Source organism: Lygodium microphyllum, chromosome 1, assembly GCF_053477565.2.
Source record: "Lygodium microphyllum isolate KBCC chromosome 1, Lygodium_microphyllum_v1.1.10, whole genome shotgun sequence".
Lineage (NCBI taxonomy): Eukaryota > Viridiplantae > Streptophyta > Polypodiopsida > Schizaeales > Lygodiaceae > Lygodium > Lygodium microphyllum.
In genome coordinates this window covers 63,992,082-64,013,878 of record NC_141135.1, presented here as the reverse complement: position 1 = coordinate 64,013,878, position 21,797 = coordinate 63,992,082, and the positions used below count along the sequence as shown (strand labels likewise).

Genomic DNA, 21,797 nt, shown 5'->3' with positions numbered 1-21,797 from the left:
ATGCGTCAAGAAAGATTGATTTGAACCTCAATATAGTAAGGAATGGATTTGGGACCTAGAGCATTTACCACCTCACCCTTAGGCCAATGGACCTTAGTCCACTCTCTGTGACCCCAAGGGAGGTGGATGATCCATCCTCATCTGAAAATCTAATGCTCGATTTGGAATTTTCAATTTTGGTTAACATCCATTAGGATGATTTAGAGGACTCCCCAGGATTCGAGGTCCTAGGGCACCTCAAGAGAGATCTCGAGGGGGTGGTTTTCTAAACATAATACGTTAACATGTTGTTTGACATTCAAAAGCAACTTCCTTAATTATTCCTTAACACTGGATTTGTTTTATGTCTTCATTAAGCACAACACGAAACCAATGAAGATGGTCCTTTAAAAACATTTGTATTCTTAATTAATATTTTTTACATTGGATTCTTGCTCATAGAGCTAGATACAAAAGTTTCCTCTCTTCTTCAAAGTGATAATCGACTCATAATTTTCAGGCTCTCAATGCTCAAAACATCATATTCATATGGATTTCTTCTCCATCATAGGACCAATTATGCAATTATCCTTTTTTACTAGAGCTTCTTGGTTATGTGTTGCCATAGGAGGGAGCTTTCCATATGGGAACTCTTCTTGCCTAAACGTTGGTGGTTAGGCCCCTATAGGTGAAACAAAACTGACTCAAATTAAGCCCCAACAATTGCCCTTGGCGGAGCGCAAAGAGCTCAATCTCCTACCATCATCTAGGTATAATAAAAAGTTTTTAATAAATTTCTTGTTGTATTTTGCAATTGAATTGCATATCCAAGGTAGTAACCAATCAGTCCTTCTCAAAAGTGTATCTTGTTGTCTTAAAGAAAAAATAGATTTATACTTTTTATATGACCATGCTTTTCTAGTTTTAGTGGTTGCATTAAGCCAACAAGCATAATTTTCATTATTCACTTTTTGATAAGAATTTCAACGCACCACTAGCTGGAATTTTATGCTTTTACCAATGTGCGCACTTTGTCGTGTGTGAGTAATCCCAACTTTTCATTGGTTCTATCGAGTATACGAGTTGGACAATAATTGTAAGCTAATTAGGCCTTAGGTTATTTAGCCAGTAGTGGTCAAAACCATGCATTCACCTGTTGGCATGAGTTTACTAGATTTTTATCGGCAATCCATGATCCTATGGCCTTAGGTGTAGTGTGGACTTATCACAACCATAAAGTTACGATTTATGGACTAAGAGGTTTCAAAGGGCCTATCATGTGGAAAAGTCCTACTTTGTGCGATGGCTTGATGTGTTTGAGTGTCCTACATCAACAAATGGTCTTGTCATGTGAAGTCTCTTATGCAGGGCATCGCAAATTGGGAATAGAAATGGGTGGATAAAAGAAGAAAATGGATTAAGGAAGTTGCAATTGATCGCCTCACAAATGCGTGTCACTATCATACATTGGGATGTGCTAGAAGCTAAGTCTTCGTCCTCTCACTTCATACTCTCACACTCTTTATTTTTTTATCAACTCCTCTTGCCCTTGGTGTGGGTTTGCCATTGTTAGCCTCTCATGCCATCTCTTCACAAACTTCATTGTATTTATAGGTGAAGGGGGAGGGGGGGATCACCTGGGTGTCTCAAGGAAATATTAAGGTGTCACATGGTAACAAGGGAAGAGGTGATTTTTTGGGGGGAGGTTTGATGTGTCATGTGATTAGAACTTTCCTAATTTTATGTTAAATTAGAATTTGCCAAGTGTAATCAAAATATCATGATATTTTTAGGAGGGGTGCAGGGTGCATTGACAAATGGAATTTTGGTAGATTTTTAAATCCAAGAGAAACAAGAAGAGTCGTTGGACTTTTCCACTTTTTAAATTCAAAATTATAGAGAGGGGTTGATATGTCAGTTGAATGAGGAAGGGAAAGTACAAAAATATATATGATATTTTTGGATAATTGCTTTATTGAAGAGGGGAGAAGATATGTTTGATTTTTTTCCAAAAGATTTTTATTCCCAAAATCTGGGGGAGGGGGAAATGGGATAAGTGTCAATTTTCTCCTTTTAAAAATAACCAAATAGAGTATGGTATGCATGATAGAGAAAGAGACAGAGTAATATTTGTTTTTTAATTAAATTGCTATTATGTTGCCCTATACTTTGCACAATCTCGCATTCACTAAATTTAAGTCAATCCTTGTGAGTCGAGGCCAAGCATTTCATTGCGAGGTAGACCTAGGACCACCAAGTCAGACCACTAATTATTCTTAGGGAGTGCAGATGATAGTAGCTAGGATAGACCCTAGATTACTACCAAGCATTAGACCATACTACCATTGTGGTAGAATTTGTTACAAAAAAAAGAGTGTTGTATACTCACATAATCTTGCACCATTATCCATACAAAGTTTTACAAGGGCGTCTTATACAATGCAAAAGAGGAAGCTTGCAGAAGATTATAGCTTTTCCTACAAGGGATTATCATGGATATGCACATGACTTAGTTGTGGATCTAGGTTAATGTTTAGGTGTAGTAAGTAGGAGGTCCCTTGTATGTTTCTAGGGCCTGCTAATTAGAAGGTTGGGGAATTCATCAATCTCATAAGACACATGAGATCAACAAGCCACAATGACTTGATTTAGCTAGATGACCTTGGTGACGCTATGATGGTTTAGGGTCATCGTTTCACCGTCTCTATAAACGCTGGAGGGGTTCACTATGTGTAAACCCTCTATATCACGAGTATCCAAGGCCTATTTAAAAGTACTTTATCTCAAAATTTTCTCTAAATAAAACACACCCCTTTTCATTCAATCTATGAATAACCCCTCTATATGGGGCCCTTTTATGTGTAAAAATAATGTAAAAAGGGTATTTAAATAATCTCTTCTTTTGAGTCCACATGATATACTTACATATTTATGAGTGAAACACAACACTCTCCCCCTTCAAGTATGAACCGGAGGGTTTTGGTTGTCCTTGTTAAACATGTAAAGTCGAACTAAATTGAGCCTCTCTACCCACCGTAACCTCCATATATTGCATTTAAGGCCGCTTGTACGATCAACACAAATGGAGAAATAAGTTGGTGACCACCCCCAACCTTGATACAAGGTTTTGTACTCAAGATCAAAGTGATATTAAAAGGTATTTTATCCCTTAATCTTATCAATTGGACCCTGAGCAATAGACCTTATATCAAGGTTGGGGATGGTCATCAACTTATTTCTCCACTTGTGTTGATCATATAAGCGGCCTAGATTACAATCTATGGAGGCTATGCTAGACTGAGAGGCTCAATTTAATTCAACTTTACATGTTTTATAGGAGCATCCAAAACTCTCCAGTTCATATTGATGATGAAACGATGACCCTAAACCAATGGGTTTATCGTAGCATCAACAAGATCATCCGACCAAATCAAGCCATTGTGGCTCATCAGTCTTGTGTAAATAATTATGATATTGATGAACTCCCCAACCTTCCTAATAATTATCTAGCCATTGTGGCTCATCAATCTTGTGTAAATAATTATGATATTGATGGACTCCCCAACCTTCCTAACAATTATTAGCCCTAGACACATACAAAAAACCTCCTACTTACTATACTTGAACATCAACCTGGATCTATGACTAAGTTATATGCTTGTCCATAAGAATCCCTTGTAGAAAAAGCAGTAATCTTTTGGAAGATTCCTCTTTGGCATTGTATGAGATATCCTTGTAAAACTGTGTACAACCAATGGTGTAAGGTTATGTGAATATGCAACTCTTTTTTTTTTTTGGGAACAAATTCTATCATGATGGCAATATGGTGTTAGGCTAAAATAAATTGAAATAGTAGATACATATAATGAAGCTCTTGCTTATGAAGTGATTTCTAGCATACAATCTTGCCAATAATTAAGTTATTGAAATACATTACTAATGATGGATAGAATCGAAAATGATATCGAGGTAAAATGTATCGATTTTCTTCAAGTTCCTTCGAAGGGAACTCCCTCAACAACTCTTTTAGCTATCACTAACCTATCTGATGAGAAAGAGAGAAAATTTCTACTCAAATAGGTCAAGCTACTTGAGTATAATGGATATGTGGAGTGCTTACTTTTTTAGTGTAATAAAACAGGGATAATACCAAAGCCCTGCTTCTCTTGTAAACCTTAGCTATGCAATCATTGCTTGATTTGCTAGCCTAATTCTAGTAGCATAGAAGTAATCTTCCATTTGCTCAATCCTAGTTTCAAAACATATCTCCACCTTCATTAGTGAGGAGAGAACAAGAAAAAGAGACAACAAAGTACAAATGTACATAAAATAAAACAAGATGAGGAATATATGTCATCTCATTAGTCAAGATCTTGATAAGCTCAATAGACTTGTCCTTTAACACCTCCCTAATGCAATGATAGTGCACCTCAATGTGCTTTGTCTTTATATGGAAGATTGAATTCGTGGCCAATTGAATAGCACTCACAGAATTCGAATGTACTATAGGAGTAAATACCAAGGCCTGCCCTAACAAATGGCCACCATAGGGCCTCCTTGTAAGCCTTAATGGCTGCAACATACTCTACCTCAGTAGTAGATAAGGCCATGAATTTCTGTATCCTGGACATTCGAGAAAGAACACTTCTAGTAAAAAAAAAAGACATACCAAGATGTGGGCTTTCTACTGTCTACATATCCTACATAGTCGGAGTCAATGTAACCCACGACTGTAGTATCCTGACCTCCATAGCAAATGCTAATATCTATAGTGCCTTTTAATTACCTCATGATACCCTTCATGGTATCCCAATGTTGTTGGCTAGGTGTAGCCATATAGCGTGCCACAATTCCATTGCAAATCCTATGTCAGGGTGAGTGGTAATCATGGCATACATCAAATTGCCCACTACACATTCGTAAGGGATCTTGGCCATTTTAGCCTTCTGCTCATTTGATTGGGGACAAATCTGCCTGACTAACCTTCACATGGGAAGGTAAAGGATAGCCAATAGACTTAATATCATGCATATGGAAATGCTCTAGGACCTTCTATATGTACTCCTTCTACAACAAGTAAAAAAGCCCCTTAGAGTGATCATGTGTGATGCACATTCCAAGAGTATGTAAGGCATGTCCCATGTCCTTCATCTTGAAGCTCTTCTTGAGCTAACTTTTCAAAGTATCTAGTTCATCATGAGCTCTTCTAGCAGTCAAAATATCATCCACATAAAGTACAATGATAATAAGGTTGCTATCATGAGCCTTCTTCATGTAGAGACACGGATCCACATCATTATAGGAGAAAGATTGTGACTATGGAAATGCATTAAACTTATGACATCATTTCTTAGGTTACTGCTTAAGACCATAAAGCCTCTTTCTAAACTTGCACACTAGGTGTTCACTGACCTTTTCCTGAAAACCCTTAGGATGCTGCATATAAATCTCATCATGTAAGTCTCCATGTAAAAAAGCCATCTTAACATCCATCTGATAGAGGTCCAGATATCTAACTGAGCAACCAAGGCCAAAATCAATCATAAGATAGTCATCTTAACTATAGGAGAAAAAATTTCATCAAAATCAACACCATACTCCTAGTTCAAATCCTTAGCAACAATCTAGCCTTATATGTTGGCTTGGGGTGTTCAAGGGTACTCTTCAACTTGTATGCCCACTTACATGGCAATGCATGTTTTTCATTAGGCAAATTAACCAAATCCCATGTATGGTTTTTCCATAATGATTCGTACTCAGATTGCATGGCTCTCTCCCAAGAGTGAGTATCAACTCTGTGTATGGCCTCCTCATAAGTAAGGGGTTCACTAGAATTTGTCACCATAACATAGTCCATGGAAGGCTCAAACTAATAAGGCTGATGTCTATCTCTAGTGGACCCGGCTATGGGGCATATATATCCTATCCAACATCATGATCATGGGCCATTGGAATATCAGTTTTTGTTGGATGTCTAGTTGGCTATACTGTATTAGGAGGCTCCTCCTGAAATGTCATCCTACATATCTCAACTACCTACTCAAGTTGCTTATGCATATTCTCCTCATGAAAAACAACATCATGGCTATAGATGATCTTTCTAGCCTGCAGATCCCATAGGCCATAGCCCATTGCACATGCATCCCCATAACCAAGAAAAATACATTTAATTGATTTAGGATCCAACTTATTGTGCTTGTCCTTGGGAAGATGACAAAAAGCCTCACATTCAAAGACATGCAAATACTAACTTCATCAGTCTAAAAGTATTACGGCAAGCCGCTTTGGCTATAAGATACTATGGACTCTCTCTTGCATCGTCCTGTTTATGCACTTTGCAATATCATTTTGGGATGGGGTGTAGAAATTACATGGTGCAATGGATAGAATCTAAGCAAGGAGTAGAGAATATACAACAAATATAAGAAAAATAGAAATTGCTTTAATTTCAAATGGACTAATACAAAGGTGGCTTTGTCCACCCGTGTGCTTCCACTATGAAGCTTAGATGGTGATCTAGACAAATGATAGGCGAAGAGCTTAAGGCTATTTGGAAGAAATCTTGACTGGGTGAAAGATAGATCGAGGATGGCTTTGTAGGGGCTTTCCTTTTATAGCCCAAGAAGGTAGTCTAGTCGACTTATCCTACCATATTATAAACCTTCCCTAGTAGGCTAGGAAATATTCCAAGAAATATTCTCTTTACTATCGGGAAAATAAGGATCATTGATAACTTCTATACCTTGCAACTCGATGCATTGTGCCTTGAGTTGCGACTAGTATAACTACTCTACTAACCCAAAGGGTAGATCAACAAAGGTCACCTTTTTGTCATCTGATCACATAGACCTCATGTGACATATAAGTTAGGACTCAACCAATGTCCATGCTCACACATGGCTTTTCCTCATAATGGAGGCTTGATAACTTAGAGCACCATGGATCATTGGTGGCACCTTATGAGGATGGGGCATTGAACATATCTAACATGGGTGTAAGGGGTGGTCAAGTAATGCTTAATATCTTGCTCATCGCAAAACTACTCAAAGGCTTTAGAGACATATTCATCCCCATTATCTAACCTTAGGTATTTTAGTCTATATTCAGACTAGTTCTTGATAAGATTAAGCCAATGCTAAAAGGTAGCTAATACATCTGATTTTTGCTTTATGGGATATGCCACTTGGACCTTATGCAAATAATCATAAATGAAAGTGAAAAAATACTTCATGCCGCCTAATGACTAACATGGCATGGGATCGCATATATTAGAATGAGTAAGATCCAAAGGGATAGAAGATATTGCAAATGAGAAAGCAATTTCATTCCTTTTAAGGAGATGTGTCCAAGGCGATGATGTTATAAAGATACATGTAGTATATCAGCCACAATCAAAATATGGCCAATAGATCTAAATACAAGCAAGGGATAGAGGCTACTAGCCTTAGCACCGAGAGAAAAGACAAGATTCCCAAGGATAGATCCATTGCCCAGTAGATAAAATGCTTTTAATCAAAGCCAGTACATGATGATGTGCATTATGTAGAGTAAAGAGCTACATTAAGGAAATTGTAGTCCTATATACCCAACGTTGATAATATCCAATGCTAAGTCATTTTCCAATCTCACGAAACCTATCATGCTACAATAGGATTGAAACCAATCCTATGCAGGTAACATAAAAGCAAGCCCCCGAATCAAGCGACCAACATTGAGAATATGTAGACTAAGCATTTGTCAACCAAGAAGCATCAAGAGAGGAAGCTACTGAGATGTACTTATCATTTGACTCAAGCTATGTCATATTCATCTTTTTAATCTTTATATTAAACTTAATAGGGATAATGCTGTGATCAATAGACTTTTCCTACACTTTGCCCTTGTCATTCTTTTTGCGCTTATCATCACGCATCTTATGGCACTATGGTCAAATATAACCTTGCTTTCCATGGTAATGGCATGTAAGAGAGAGAGGCCTTACGATCATGGGACTTACTACGAGACTTCCAATGAGATTAAGACCTCTGTGAGTTTCTACCACATTGGCAATCATTGCTCTTTCCATCATGTATGCCCCTAATAGTCAATGCATGAGAAGTAAGAGTTGCATCCACATTCTTTCTATTTATCTCCTATGCGAGTAAGGCACCCTCAACATCTTGGAGTTTCAAACCATCCTTAGGCATATTAGCACACATAGCAGTACAAAAAATATCCCATGACTCAAGAAGTGTCATAAGAAAGAGCAAAGGAGGGTGATTATCCTTGAACTCAATACCCTATTTTCTATTTATCTCCTCTGCGAGTAAGGCACCCTCAACATCTTGGAGTTTCAAACCATTCTTAGGCATATTAGCACACATAGCAGTACGAAAAATATCCCATGACTCAAGAAGTGTCATAAGCAAGAGCAAAGGAAGGAGATTATCCTTGAACTCAATACCCTATTAAGTCAATTGATTGAAAATAGAATGAAATTCATTCAAATGTGCCGATATAGTAGTCCCTTTCTTCATGCAAAGGGCCATGAGCTATTTCAACCAATACATTTGTGAAGCATGACTTTGCTTGTCTTAAAGATTGTATATCTTTTCCCATAACTACCAAGCATTATTCTCAAGTGCAACAACATTGAAATAAACTTGTTTTCTAATCTACTTCTTTAGTACACGCCATATCCATGTCTTTCAATAGGTAAAATTCGAGCCACTAAGCTTTTGAATATTGAAAATAGTACTTATCATTTGAAGAACCAACCACAATAACAATATACCAATGTAAAATCCAAGAGAATAGGCTGCTGTAAATGGCTGCAAATCAGTTCTCCAAAACTTAAACCAAAAAAAGGGCAAAATAGGAGGGAATATATATCAAAGTGTAGAGCTGTCTACCAACTGCCAGCAATAGATTGCCAAAGTACAATGTTAGCTCTCCAGGAAAATGCTAAAAACTATAATTACAAAAATGCTGAAATAAAGATAGCACTATATGTCAATCCAACTATGGGAAAATAGCCAAGAAAGTAAGCTCCCATTGCTAGGGATATTCAAGTGGCAATCAGGATACAAAGAATGCAACTAGCAATGACTAAGCATAGACCATCGGTACCAAAAGCTACCACAAACTCAAAGTATCCGTAAACCATGCATCCCATAAGCATATACATCAATGACAAACTATTGATAGAGGTTAGTGTGCCGATGTCCAAAGCATATGGAATCAAATCAACCCACAAGCAGAGGTAAGTGTATCCAATAACATACAATAGAGCATATACATGAACCAAGAGTCCCATGGTATCAAAGAACCAATGTCTACCAAGTAAGTACAAGGGTCTCCCACTAGAGGTGAATCCAAAATGCAAAGTCAACAAAGAGCAAAGCTCAAGACATATACATCAAAGCATCTGTGGAGCCCAGGCACATCATAAATACATCCATCATTATAAGTGTCCCATGACGCTTCAATACTTGTAAGTATGGAAGCTCAAAGCAACTGTCGAAAGCCCAAAAACATGAAATGTAGCTCAAATCCAAGAAAAATTAATAACATGTATCACATACTTCCATACATGTATGGGTATAAAAGTATGATTGAAGTATGATTTAGACCCTCGGGGTGAATCATATGTCATCCTAATTTTTTTCTTAAAATCAATTGTAGACATTTCAACAAATCTTACACTTTGAAAAACAAGCATAAACGACATTGAAATTTGACAAGGGGACTATCTGAATTTTAAGATTATAATCAACCCGCAAAGATCACAAAATGTGACAACTCATTGACTCAAAATTATAATCAGCTCACTAAGATCACAAATTGTCATGACTCATAATACATCACAAGAGACTGAAGAGACAAGGGTCAAGACTCCAAATTGTAGACTTGTTGTGGCATGTGCTACTTAAGTTGACTCATGAGTCATTTTCATCTCCAACATTATCCTCTTCATCCTCACCCTCATCATGATCCTCATCCTCCACCTCATCCAGAGGCACATTAGAGGTACTAACACTCGATGCACCCATTGGCACAGGAGCTAAATTCTCATCATCTTTCTCTCTCATTTCCTACAAACAAGCAACCTTTCATCATCCTTTTCTTTGTTTAGCATTTCCAAGATAACTTCTGTCTTCTCAAATCCTCTTTTTTTAAAACTTGCTTATGAGATACAAATTGGTGTGTATAAAAACAAGCTTCTCTATATTCTTTGGCTTAAGCTTGTTCCTTTTCTTTGTATGAATGAGAGAGAAAGTGCTCCAATTTCTCTCACATGGTGAAGTAGAAGTACCTTGAGACAATATACTAAGTGCTAAGTGTTGCAAATCTGGTGTCTCTGCCCCAAAAGTTTCCCACCATGTCACACCTTGATGCATCCTCTTCTCATCCTTTGTAATAGGACACACAAATGCACTTGACTCAAACTTATACTTATCCAGTTTATCAAATAACTCCCCTTGAGTACTTACATCATAGTTTGAAACACATTCAACCACATCCATCCAACCCTCACGACCCTGTTCATTGTTAGGATTCTTTGATCTCCAAATAGGATGGAGCACAAAAGGAGCAAGGTGCAATGGAGAGTGCATCATGTTGCATCGGTCTACACAAAGTGCCTTGACTTATTGTAGCTTGGAAGCATACAAAACCTTAAGGATTTCAGTATTTTCTATCATGCGATCAGTGAGCTCATACGCCAACCCCATGGTGGCACCCTCTCTATTAGCAAGACTTTGAAATTGGAGAACATAGCTTCACAATCATCTTGCTATTGGTTCAAAATGAAGAACCCAAGACAATAGATGAAACCTGCAAAGCCTTGGCACTTTTGCTCTTTTTTTTTTTTTGTAATACTCATCACTTAACAACCATGCAACACAATCCATTGAAGAATCTCTCATCCAACATGTTTGTTAAAATGATAAACATACATGCAAACTGAGTTTGTGATGATTTAAGCAATTCTTTTGAGCTGAACTTTCTATACAAAGTAATAGTTTTATTTTTTGTGTGACAAATGTCACCACCCCCACAACTTCTTCCAAAACAGGTTTTACCCACGAAAGTTTTCCAATATCCTCAAATAGCAAATCAAGGCAATGTAATGTGCAATGGGTGTAAAAAATGGTTGGCCACTCTTGCGCAACCAAGTGGCCAACATAAACACAATTAGTTGCATTATCCATGCACACTTGGACTACATTTTGAGGTCCCATTTGAAGAATGGCACTCTTAAGAATTTCAAAGATGTACTCTCTTGACTTGAGTCACTTGTATCAACTGATCACAAGAATGTGGAACCAAACATGCATAAAACCATTACATTGATAATAGGTCTATGATGAGCATCAAACCATCCATCACAAACAATGCTACAACTATATCTTTTCCATTTCTCTCTAAGATCAAGCAAATTTCTTTGCACACATTTGACCTCATTATCTAATTCTTTAGTACACAAGTGATGGTATGAAGGGGCCTTGAAGCTTAGGCAAACATTTCTAATTGTCTTGACTATGTCAAGAAAGTAAGAACTCCTTACCTTCTAATGAGGAATGTCCTCTACATAAAAGAATTGACGAAGGACAATTGATGTCTCTTTCCTTGCTTGTATATCCCAACTTTAAGCCTAGCATTAGCTTTACGCTTTTTAGGTATCATTCCATTATTCATCACTAGATTTAGAGGAAGCAACAACCACATTGGCACTACACTTCCCAATGCATCTCCAAATCAGAAACCTTTGCATCCAATGCATCTTGTGAACTCATGGGAGCACTTATATGGAATCTACGAATTGCATCTTTTACATCTTGGGGTGCACTAGAGGTTTATCAACCCGGAATCCCTTCAACCCCAATATGTGCATACGAATATGAGTAGAGCCACCATTCCATGTGTGGGGACAATATTTCCACTTCATAATATACTGTCCATTCTTCAATTTCTGCAATTCAATGACAAATTGCTACTCCTTTGCTTGCTTTTGAACCATACTGACATGGAAAACTAAGATTAGAGAGAGAGAGGATGGGCCGAGTACTAAGCAGTAAGCACATTGTAGTGAGCACATATTGCCATGTTTTCACACAGGCTGAGTACACTCGTGAAGTGAAATTTCTACACACATTGATTACTGAAGTTTGAATATTATTGGTTGCACACGTGTAGGCTGAGAGCTGACAATGTAGGTTGTACACGTAGGAAAAATACAGAGATTGAGGCAAAAATTACTACAAAGAAGTCACCAAAATAAAATTGTCAAAGTGGAGCAATAGTAGCCTTTTTTTAAATGGGCAAAAAAACATTAAGTATGAAATGACATATCATACGTTTTCATACCACACATTTTCAGATGTCTAGTAGATTATTCACACACTTCTAAATCCAAGTGTGAATCCAAGTATCAAAGCATATCATAACCATATCGGGACTCATATACCAAATGCTAAACATCATCGTAGACATGTAGCATACCCGAAATACCATGTAGGCAAAATAGACATTCAAATCATAAAACTCGTTATACACTTGCTGTACAAATTGTTTTAATAGCAATAAACCTCTCCAAAGCTGAGCTACTTAAGCTACAAACAATCCAAATAGCATCCCAAAGTATAACTATACCATTTGAGCACCAAAATAGTATCTTTGAAGCATTAAACATGCACTATGAAATTTATTGTTTACTATCCAAACCTAAACTCTTTTATTGTGTAAAATAGAGAATAAACAATTGCACAGAATCATCTCTATGACTACTTAAATATGTAGCTTTCATTGTGCTCTTTGTTTCTAGATATAGAACACTTTGAATTTGATATTGTATGCAAAAGTTATGACCAAAACACGAAAATACTATTAAGTTTTCATAGCTACCCATGACTTTTATAGCATGCTTTGTATCTACTTAAAATGGATGGAATGGCTATTTCTTAACTCAATAAGTACTCAACAAGGCTTAACTAAGTCTTCGAAAGCTCCTTGATAAGTTCAAAGCAAGGTGGAATAAGTGAAAAGAAGAGAAGACTCAACGTATACCTTAGGAGGAAGAAAAAATGGTTGCTATGAAACTTTGAGTTGAAGCTTTGAATCTAGGTTAAAGTAAAGGATGAAGAAGCTCCTCGAATGCCCACTTTGATACCAATTGAAAGATAGAGCCCAAGTGGAAGCACATATGCAAAAGCAAGAGCTATGGTGAATAGAGTAAGAGAGTAAGCGAGAGAGAGATTGTATGTAAGAACTCCAACAGCCACAAGAACTCCCTTGTACCAAATGGATACAATTGATTGCTAAGACCCCACCTATGTGCTCATAATGTGCTTTGATATCACTATAGTAGTGGATGCATTACAATGTATATAGAAGGTCTAAATGATATTAATAGCTTTATCATGGAGAGCTGCAATATATGCCTCTATAAAATGTTGGTCATTAGCTAGTCAATAAATACAAGTAGTCCAAATAGACTTACAATCCACATGGTATCACCAACCTTCCAACCACCACCCACCTATTTTGAGTTCTCTATGACTCAAACCCCAATATATCGACCCTTCGTAATCGACCACCCAATGCAATATGCCTCCAATGCAATGTATACTCCACTATCTTCTTTAACTCATCTGAAGTTGACCCAATGGTTGAGCCACATAAGCAATCTCATATCCAACAATCTACAAGACTAGATTCCTCCCAATGTTAACTAGGCATTCTAATAGTGACCAATGCCAATCATGGCTTCTCCTAATTTGAGGACCTTAAAATGTTAGGCACTTTGAACATAAGTGAATACTAAGAGGTAGGAAGTTAACCTCCAAAATCATTTAAACTCACACAAGGACCCATGTCATTTGTCATTTCTCCCAAAAAGCCCCAAAATGACAATTGATGAGATATATACGTGGAGGCATCTCCACCACAATCCATTTTAGATCTTTAATGTAGCAATCAAAATTTGGCCTCTTTGTACATACAAATGGATCTTATAGGATGGTGGGAGAGCTAGCAACTCCATGATAGTTATTTTTTCATTACCTTCTTTCTTCCTCAAGATATTTCATTAGACTAGTTGTACTCATTAGCTTGGTATCAATGGTCATTTTTACATCTAACAAAAGTTAATTCTCTCTCTCTCTCTCTCTCTCTCTCTCTCTCTGGTGAAGATAATTGAATTAAATGACATATCTATATCAGACCATCGAGTCAGCTAAGAAAAAAAGAACAAACACAAATCAAGCCTAAAGGTCTCTAAGACCATAACACACAAATATCACACAAAAAGAACAAACAAAGTGGATTGAACAATATCCAACCAAGGAGCAACAATCACACACACACACACACACACAATGTACACCCAATAGCTTGTGTTTTTTGAAAGGATTTCCATGAGACACACACACACACACACAAGACTAGAGAAAGAAACCTTTTCCACAACCACATGCTAAAGATGAACAAAAATGTGCTACTTTATAATCAACTATAACTATCACTATAACATGATCGTGTTGAATATATATAAATGATTGAGTGCATCAACGATCTCAAGCATCACTCCCCAAGGCGTCAACGGCATAACACTTTCTAGAGGGCCCAAAATTGCGCCCAAGAAAGCCCTTAGATGGTGCATTACTGTTTTTCATGAAGATGGCCCATTTTGCATTCACCACCATTAAAGGGGATATGTAGTTTTCGATAAAGCTAGTGTAATCTATAAAGCCCTAGATTCACCCTCTCTCCATGCTATTTAGGTGTGATGTACCCCCATGTCTAGTTCCTACCTAGAACACCAAACTCATGATGTGCAATGAGTAAACTATCCCCAACTTCATTTATTGCATATGATGAGGTTTAAAATACAATACATAATAAGGGTGAGGATCCTCTTATATCTACTCCTTGTCATAATATCAAGTTATTCATCTACACCTCAATTGTGTTATAGCTAGAAATAAGCAATCTCTATTTGATATGGGAGCCAAGACTTGTGGTGGTTGGGATACCTAGCTTTGTGTGGATAAAATCCTCTTAATGCCAATATATATATATATATATATATATATATATATATAGAGAGAGAGAGAGAGAGAGAGAGAGAGAGAGAGAGAGAGTCCATGGAGTGACCACCTCTTTTTTGAGGATCACACCAACAAAAACCATGGAATTGACTTGCCACTATCTATCATCAAACGTGCCTACATGACCACCACACAGTGTGCCTACTTCTGATTCCCTTCTTTTATAATTTTAGCCGTGTTTTCTATAGCTTCCTAGCTTCTCACGTTTTTTTCTACCCATCTTGAGTTTGTTTCATTGACCAAAAGGGCTTTTGTAAATAGTTACATTCATTGATTCAAAATCCTTCACCTAGGGGGAAAAACCGGCTCACGGCCTTGAGACACACAAACACACACACACATAGAATTCACTTGCAATTATTATTTCACATCCGAGTAAAACGGTAACATTTTACTTGTGCCACCAATCCATATGACTATGGGTACTTGGAGTAATCTTTGAAACCTTGCACAAGCAACGCAAACCATTAGCTAAACATGCCCTCATAGACAATGCTGACATAATAAACAAGAAATTAAGAGTCATACATGTGAACAAGAACTCTTGGGTCTTCAACCATCTAAAATATACATGGGTTTACTCTATAGGGACCTCAATACATCTATGTGTATGCATATGCATAGGCATGTAAATCAACTCTTATTGCCAAAAAATGTTTGCCCAAGACAAATGGTAACATTTATTTAATCGGTACTCCTTTACTATTGTTCCAAGGAGCACAAAGAATGGCATTAGGATATTCCATTGGATATGTTGCTATTGTACATTCTATGACTTGAGAAACCTTTGGATTCCAAGCTGGGTTTATGTACATCCATGTGCTTGGTTTGGATATTGACATTTAAATAGGAGATATTTACTCAGCTAGGGAAAATTTGAAGGTTTGGCAACCTCGTTGAGGAGCAAACAAGAAGGGTATATCATATTGTGAAGGTCCCCCGTTCAATAAACTGCCAAGCTGTATGACCTGTTGTCCAACACAAACGATCATAAGAACGAGTCACTTTCAAGTCTTTATCAAGACAAGGTATTTCAAAAATCATAGGATTATGCCGATCATAAAAATGTGGTTTCCCAAATCCTTACCCAGAAAGGTGTTTCAAGCCTAAAATGCAATACAGCAATCTTTAGCATATGTATGTTCTACTTCTGTTAAGACTATGGCTATGGAGACAAAAAGAGACGAGAGAGATGCAAGTATTAAAGAAACCAGGGACATTTTTTATATTTTGGATAGTCGAAGCAAGCACTTAAAGAGTGAGGAGGACAATAACCTGATGACCTCCGTACCAAAATACACATCGCCCCTGTTCTGGAACAGGTTTGACCTGGTTATATGACAGACACAATCCATTGATGAAAGGAACTTTGCGAACTCATTGCCTCAAATAACCTCCTCTGCTTTCATTTTTATCCTTTGAGCATCGCCGGAATAATGTGAAAGTCTAGATCAAGAGAATTCTGGGATTTTTGAGACCAGGAGGGACATGATGAGGGGCATGGAGGCTTCATACTACAGATCCTTTATCCTATGCCTAGTGTTGATGTGGATGAACACATTTTTGCAGGGATTGTGATAAGAAGTTGGAAATTCTCTGGACCTTAGAGTTTGAGGGGTTTAGATTGGATGTGTAATACAATTTACACATTTTTGTTTTAGAATGATGAACATGCCATCACTCACATGGGCCCACACTATTCTACTTGATACAGGTTTGAATTTGTCAAGGTACTTCTGTTCTTTGTGAGGAGAATGTTTCATCTCAATACTTTTTGTTGTCCTTGTGTTTTGCTAACATTGCCTAAATAGAACCACCCCCCTTTTGCTTAGTGACTTTCATAGAGAACTCCTGACAACACAATGCCACGTTTGAGCTGATGCACAATGGGGACAATTTTCATGGTTATTGTCCATGTTTTCAAAATTTCAAAGCCAGGGTTCAGAAGGTTAGTAGAATCTTTACAATTTTCTTTGAAACTAACTGCTAAACCCCATTCTCATCCAATGCTCTGTGGTCATTATAAGTACAATGGTTCCTTGCACTTTAAATCCTGCCCCCAAGCTGTAGTCTCCTTCAAGAAGCTTGGTCTCATGACTCTGCTGGACTAATGTTAGCTTGAGATTAATGAATCGGGAGGCGAAAGGGGGGGGGGATGAGGGATTACCAAATGCATGTTCTCTCTATATAGATGGAGAAGACAATGCTCTTTGTCACTCTAGCAAGTCATCCAGCCTTGACAGCTCTTCTTGAGGAGTATAGGGATTTGTTTGAGGTGCCTACTTCATTACCTCCCCCAGCCAACGAGAAGCATTTACTTCTCATGTTCTATCTTTCCTCTTTCGAGGTTGGTTTTATAAGTTTGTGTGTCATGCTTTTGTCTGCTAGGCTTGTCCGTGTGGGATCTTTTGCATCCGTGGTTGATGCCTTTTTGTTCTCCCCTTTTGGTTTGGATGAGTCCCCTTTGCAAGCCAAAGAATCATAGAGAGAGCCACAACCTATAGCAAGAGATCAGCCCTTGACATGCATTGCAAGGAATTCCTTGCAAATAGAAAAGAGAACTGCACAATGTTTTGAAACAGCAATCCAAGTATACAGGAGATAAAGCACCTATAATAGCACATTTGGAAATTGTAAAGTTGAGTTGTGTTGTTGTCACAAACTATATTCTTCATGAACAAGGCAAGAGTGAACCCTGAGTGTCCATTATTTGCACACACTAGGATTATTGTTGCACAAAAGATTTGGTGTAGGAAAAAGATGATAAAAATCTTACATGTCAACTTTGGCGCCCTCTCAAGCTCTGCAAAATGTTCACTTTCTTCTGCTGAGGCATTTCAACTGAATATATCAGAAGACTGCCATCTTGTGTTCCAGCCAGGATGCAGTCTTCTGGAGTCACAGTCAAGGACAGGATGGGTGTTGACACCCCATCATACCGTCTGATAATTTCAAGTGTATATATAGATCGCACAATTACTTGACCGAGGTCACCCCCACATACCAGAAATTCCCCACAGTTGCTGATTTCCACACAATGTATACGTCCACTTGACTCAGAACTTGCTAGGTGTTTGCCATTGATGGAGTATAGAAGGAAGACAAGGTCGTCCTTTGAGTAAATAACCATTAACCCATGTTGGGATACCACAATTTTGGAAATTGAGGTTCGTAATGGGTTCTGTATAGAACGCACATACCTTCCTTCACGCAATGTGTGAAGGATGCATGAACAATCTTTTGACCCACTCACAACAAGGTCAAGTTCTACACTGACAGCAACACATGTCACTGCATCGTCATGTCCACAGAGAACATGGCGAGGTTTGTCAAATAGCATACCTTCCCCTTTACTAGACCTGTCAATGGAGGCTGAAGTATCTTTTTGCCACAGTTTCTTGCTCAAAGACAAAGCTTCGATACTCCATACCATCACAGTTGTGTCATGGCTACCAGTTACCAAAAAATTGTTATCACTGGAAACTGCATACATTCATCAACCAGAAGAGAGAATTATTTAACCATCACTATTATCTGGACCTCATAGCCCCAGGAAACCATACAAGTTGTGAAAACGAATAACCTACCTGAAAGACAGCTTACAATATCCTTGTGTTGCCTGTTACTCTGTAGAACTGATCCATCACTTAAAGCCAATACTCTAAAACTGTTGTCCCAATGCCCACAAGTCAGCAAATAACTCGATGATCGAGCCTGTAGTGTATGAAAAAGCATGTAACTGAACTCTATATTTTCTGCGAACAGGCCTCTTATTTTGTGAGGTGATGAGAGCTCTGCACCTATGCCAAAGAAAGGCTCCTGCATGACGACGTAATTAAATTTTCAATATGTTGCCTTGTAACATTACTTTTAGCAAATATAAACACTTCTGGAACATAAAAACAAAATTTCAAAGGACAACAGTACAGTGCTACAATATGTCTCTTGTATCCAAAAGACTGCCGAATGACAGTTGTCTGAGGCATGCACAATGAAAAGTGGGATTTCTCTATCTAGCTCTCATCTCATTGAAACTATTTTGAGCCTACTCTCTTCTAAATTACAAGATTCATAAAACTCATAATGCCCTTTATTTTCACATTCTAAATCGATGAACATCTCGTACTGTCATTTGGTTGTCATTCCTTGTATTTTGCAAATTCCAGCTTGGTCTTGCAGCACCGATGTTTGTACAGACTGGTTTACTCAGACAGTAGTTTTTTTTTTCCTTTTTGGGTATGCATGCCATTATTGGGAGGAAAGCTTAGCTAAAGAAGTACAAGTTTGCAAGCTCTATTCATCATCCATAAGCCAGAAAACAGAATGTATAATTTGAGAGTTGACTTTAAACTTAGTACCTGTGATGATGAAAATGTGAAATTGCCTCCTGCCTGTGAAGGATTGAGCCAATTCCTCAGGATGATTTTTAAATCACTTGTAACTATAACAACCATAGTGTCCACCATCCCTAAGAAAATCAACGAAGCATCTTTTTCACTAGAAACTGTGCCATGAGATAATACACTTCCTGGTATAGAAGTTGTCAGCGTTATTGATGCAGGGGCATAGTACAAGGGCCTTTGGATTGGTCTTGGTGGACTCCGGCGCGGGTGCTTTTTTCGAAAAAGTTGCATAGGCGTCTGTCCAAAATTGGCAATTTGATCCTCAACAGCAGCACGCTGCAGCCTATCCTCTAAGGCTTCAAGATCCACTGCCCCTTCATATGTCAAATGATAGAAAACATTTGCAGCCTGTTTATAAGCACAACCCATGGTGAGACAATGACCTGGACTTCATGACTCTCACAATAAGGAAAAAGAAAACAGAGATAAAATGATACATCATTTTTATTTCTCACATAGAGGAAGAACAAAACATAGGTAAAAGGCTACAACATTTAAGTCGCCTCTACAACAGATTCCACAACTTAAAAAGTTTCCAATAACAATGAGAAAATCCTAGATCTAATCTATCTCTGCTGCAACAACTTTATACATAGTCTGAGAGTCCATTTTCTTCAGGAAGTGGGAAGGAACAAGAACAAAGCAAATTCAAGGCACAAAATGTAGAAAATAGAGAAGATGGACATTGTTTGTGACAACACTCTTGCTTTCAGAGTAAATTTTCACCTTGGTAACTCTAAAGAGATGTGACATTGTGCTCTTTGAGTACAGCACAGTGGTGAAAATTGTTCAGAGATGAGATGTTACAACTTCGCATATCTAAGCCTTAAATCAAAACAAGGCCTTATTACCATTGACGAAAGCAACTATCTCAACCAGGTCTACTGTCCCACAAATTAATGAAAAGACTTCAGAGAAACAATTTTACTACTAGTTATCTACTGCTCCAGCTTTGAGGAAGCCCTCAGTAACATATTCTGTTGATTGCAATCAGCTTACTTATTCTAATGTTGTCTTTTTCTTTTTCTTGTTTTTGAAAAAATAAAGTTCTTTTAATAATACTTCAAGAAAATAGGCAAGGTAATAATGAAGTGCAAAGAAGGCCCAATAAGGAGCAACTGGATAAATCATTACACAATGGTTGTGCGAACAATCAATCTGGATGGCTACAATGGCAGACCATATGAGGGCCTAGGTTAAAGAGAAGAGGCTGTCCCCCTCTTCTCTTCAATTGTAGTTGGTGGTAACTAATGAAACCCAGGTGAAACAAATCTCTAGACTCTAATGATAGCAACTCCAAATCTAGAATCGAATCTCCTCCCCAAGTGTCTAGTCCTACTGCTGAAAAATCTAGTGAATGTTAGGCTGCCATGGTCCTTCAATTGTGTAGGAGATTGCAACCTCTGTGAGAGGCTGAGGATCAAAACTCAGCTGAGAGTGCAGTAGACAGTGTGGAGAGTGAAGCACGACACCCAATGCAATAGACTACAAGAGTGTACTGAAAGTACAAAGTACAACCCTTAAATCTTAGGGTTGTAGGGGGTGTTCACACCCGAACATGATAAGTGCCCGTAAGTGTGTAACATAGGCACATACAAAAGAAAATAAGTTTGGAGGAAAAAACCTCTCGTACCAAGAGTAAAAAGTGCCCTACTGTCCTACTAATCACCGACACTCCTTTGTGAGCGTAAGCGTGAGTGAAACCCAACAAACCCCCCTGGAGTGAAGAGTGATCAAAAGTACAAGTATCATCCGCCACCAAAAGAGATCAAATTTAAAGCATTGCGAAATGCTTCAAATTTGTCACGAGGAAGAGCTTTGGTGAAGATGTCTGCCACATTACTAATGGTAGGACAATAGACAAGGCTGATATCGCCTCCAGCTAACCTCTCTTTGACAAAGTGATAGGGTTCCATGCCACTGCAATGGCACTTTGACTGTCAATGAAGAAAAAAGTAGGCTTCATAACAGATACATCTAGATCAGCTAGCAAGCATCTAATCCATACACATTCAACTGTGGTAGTGAAAGCTGCCTTGTATTCAGCGTCACATGACGATGTGGTAACAATGGATTTTTTCTTGCTAAGCCAAGATATGCAAGATGAGCCAAGAAAGAAACAATTGCCACTAGTGAAGTGACGTGAATCATAATCACCGGCCCAATCAGAATCACTATAAGCATATAACTGCACTGGTCCCCCCTTGGCATAAAGCAATCCAAGAGGTCTCGTACCCTGCAAGTAACGAAAGACACGCTTAACAGCTTGCCAATGTGACATGCATGACTAATGTATATATCTGCTCAAGGTTGAAACTGGAAACTG

At 38.0% G+C, this 21,797-nt stretch overlaps 1 protein-coding gene across 5 annotated transcripts in view; it reads right to left on the bottom strand.

Annotated features, from left to right (window-relative positions):
• Window positions 1–15,545: 15,545 nt before the first annotated feature.
• Window positions 15,546–21,797, bottom strand: part of LOC148041196 (binding protein) — a 192,379-nt gene continuing 186,127 nt past the window's right edge. For 4 of the 5 annotated variants that reach the window (XM_087677825.1, XM_087677850.1, XM_087677834.1 and 1 more), the window contains exons 39-42: window positions 19,427–19,819; window positions 18,656–18,887; window positions 17,845–18,551; window positions 15,546–16,036 (exon numbers count right to left, since the gene is read on the bottom strand). In XM_087677825.1, the coding sequence (XP_087533951.1) occupies window positions 17,848–18,551; window positions 18,656–18,887; window positions 19,427–19,819 (1,329 nt within the window). In that variant the 3' untranslated portion in view covers window positions 15,546–16,036; window positions 17,845–17,847. The remainder of the gene's footprint in view (window positions 16,037–17,844; window positions 18,552–18,655; window positions 18,888–19,426; window positions 19,820–21,797) is intronic. The other variant, XM_087677859.1, reaches the window with a different exon arrangement.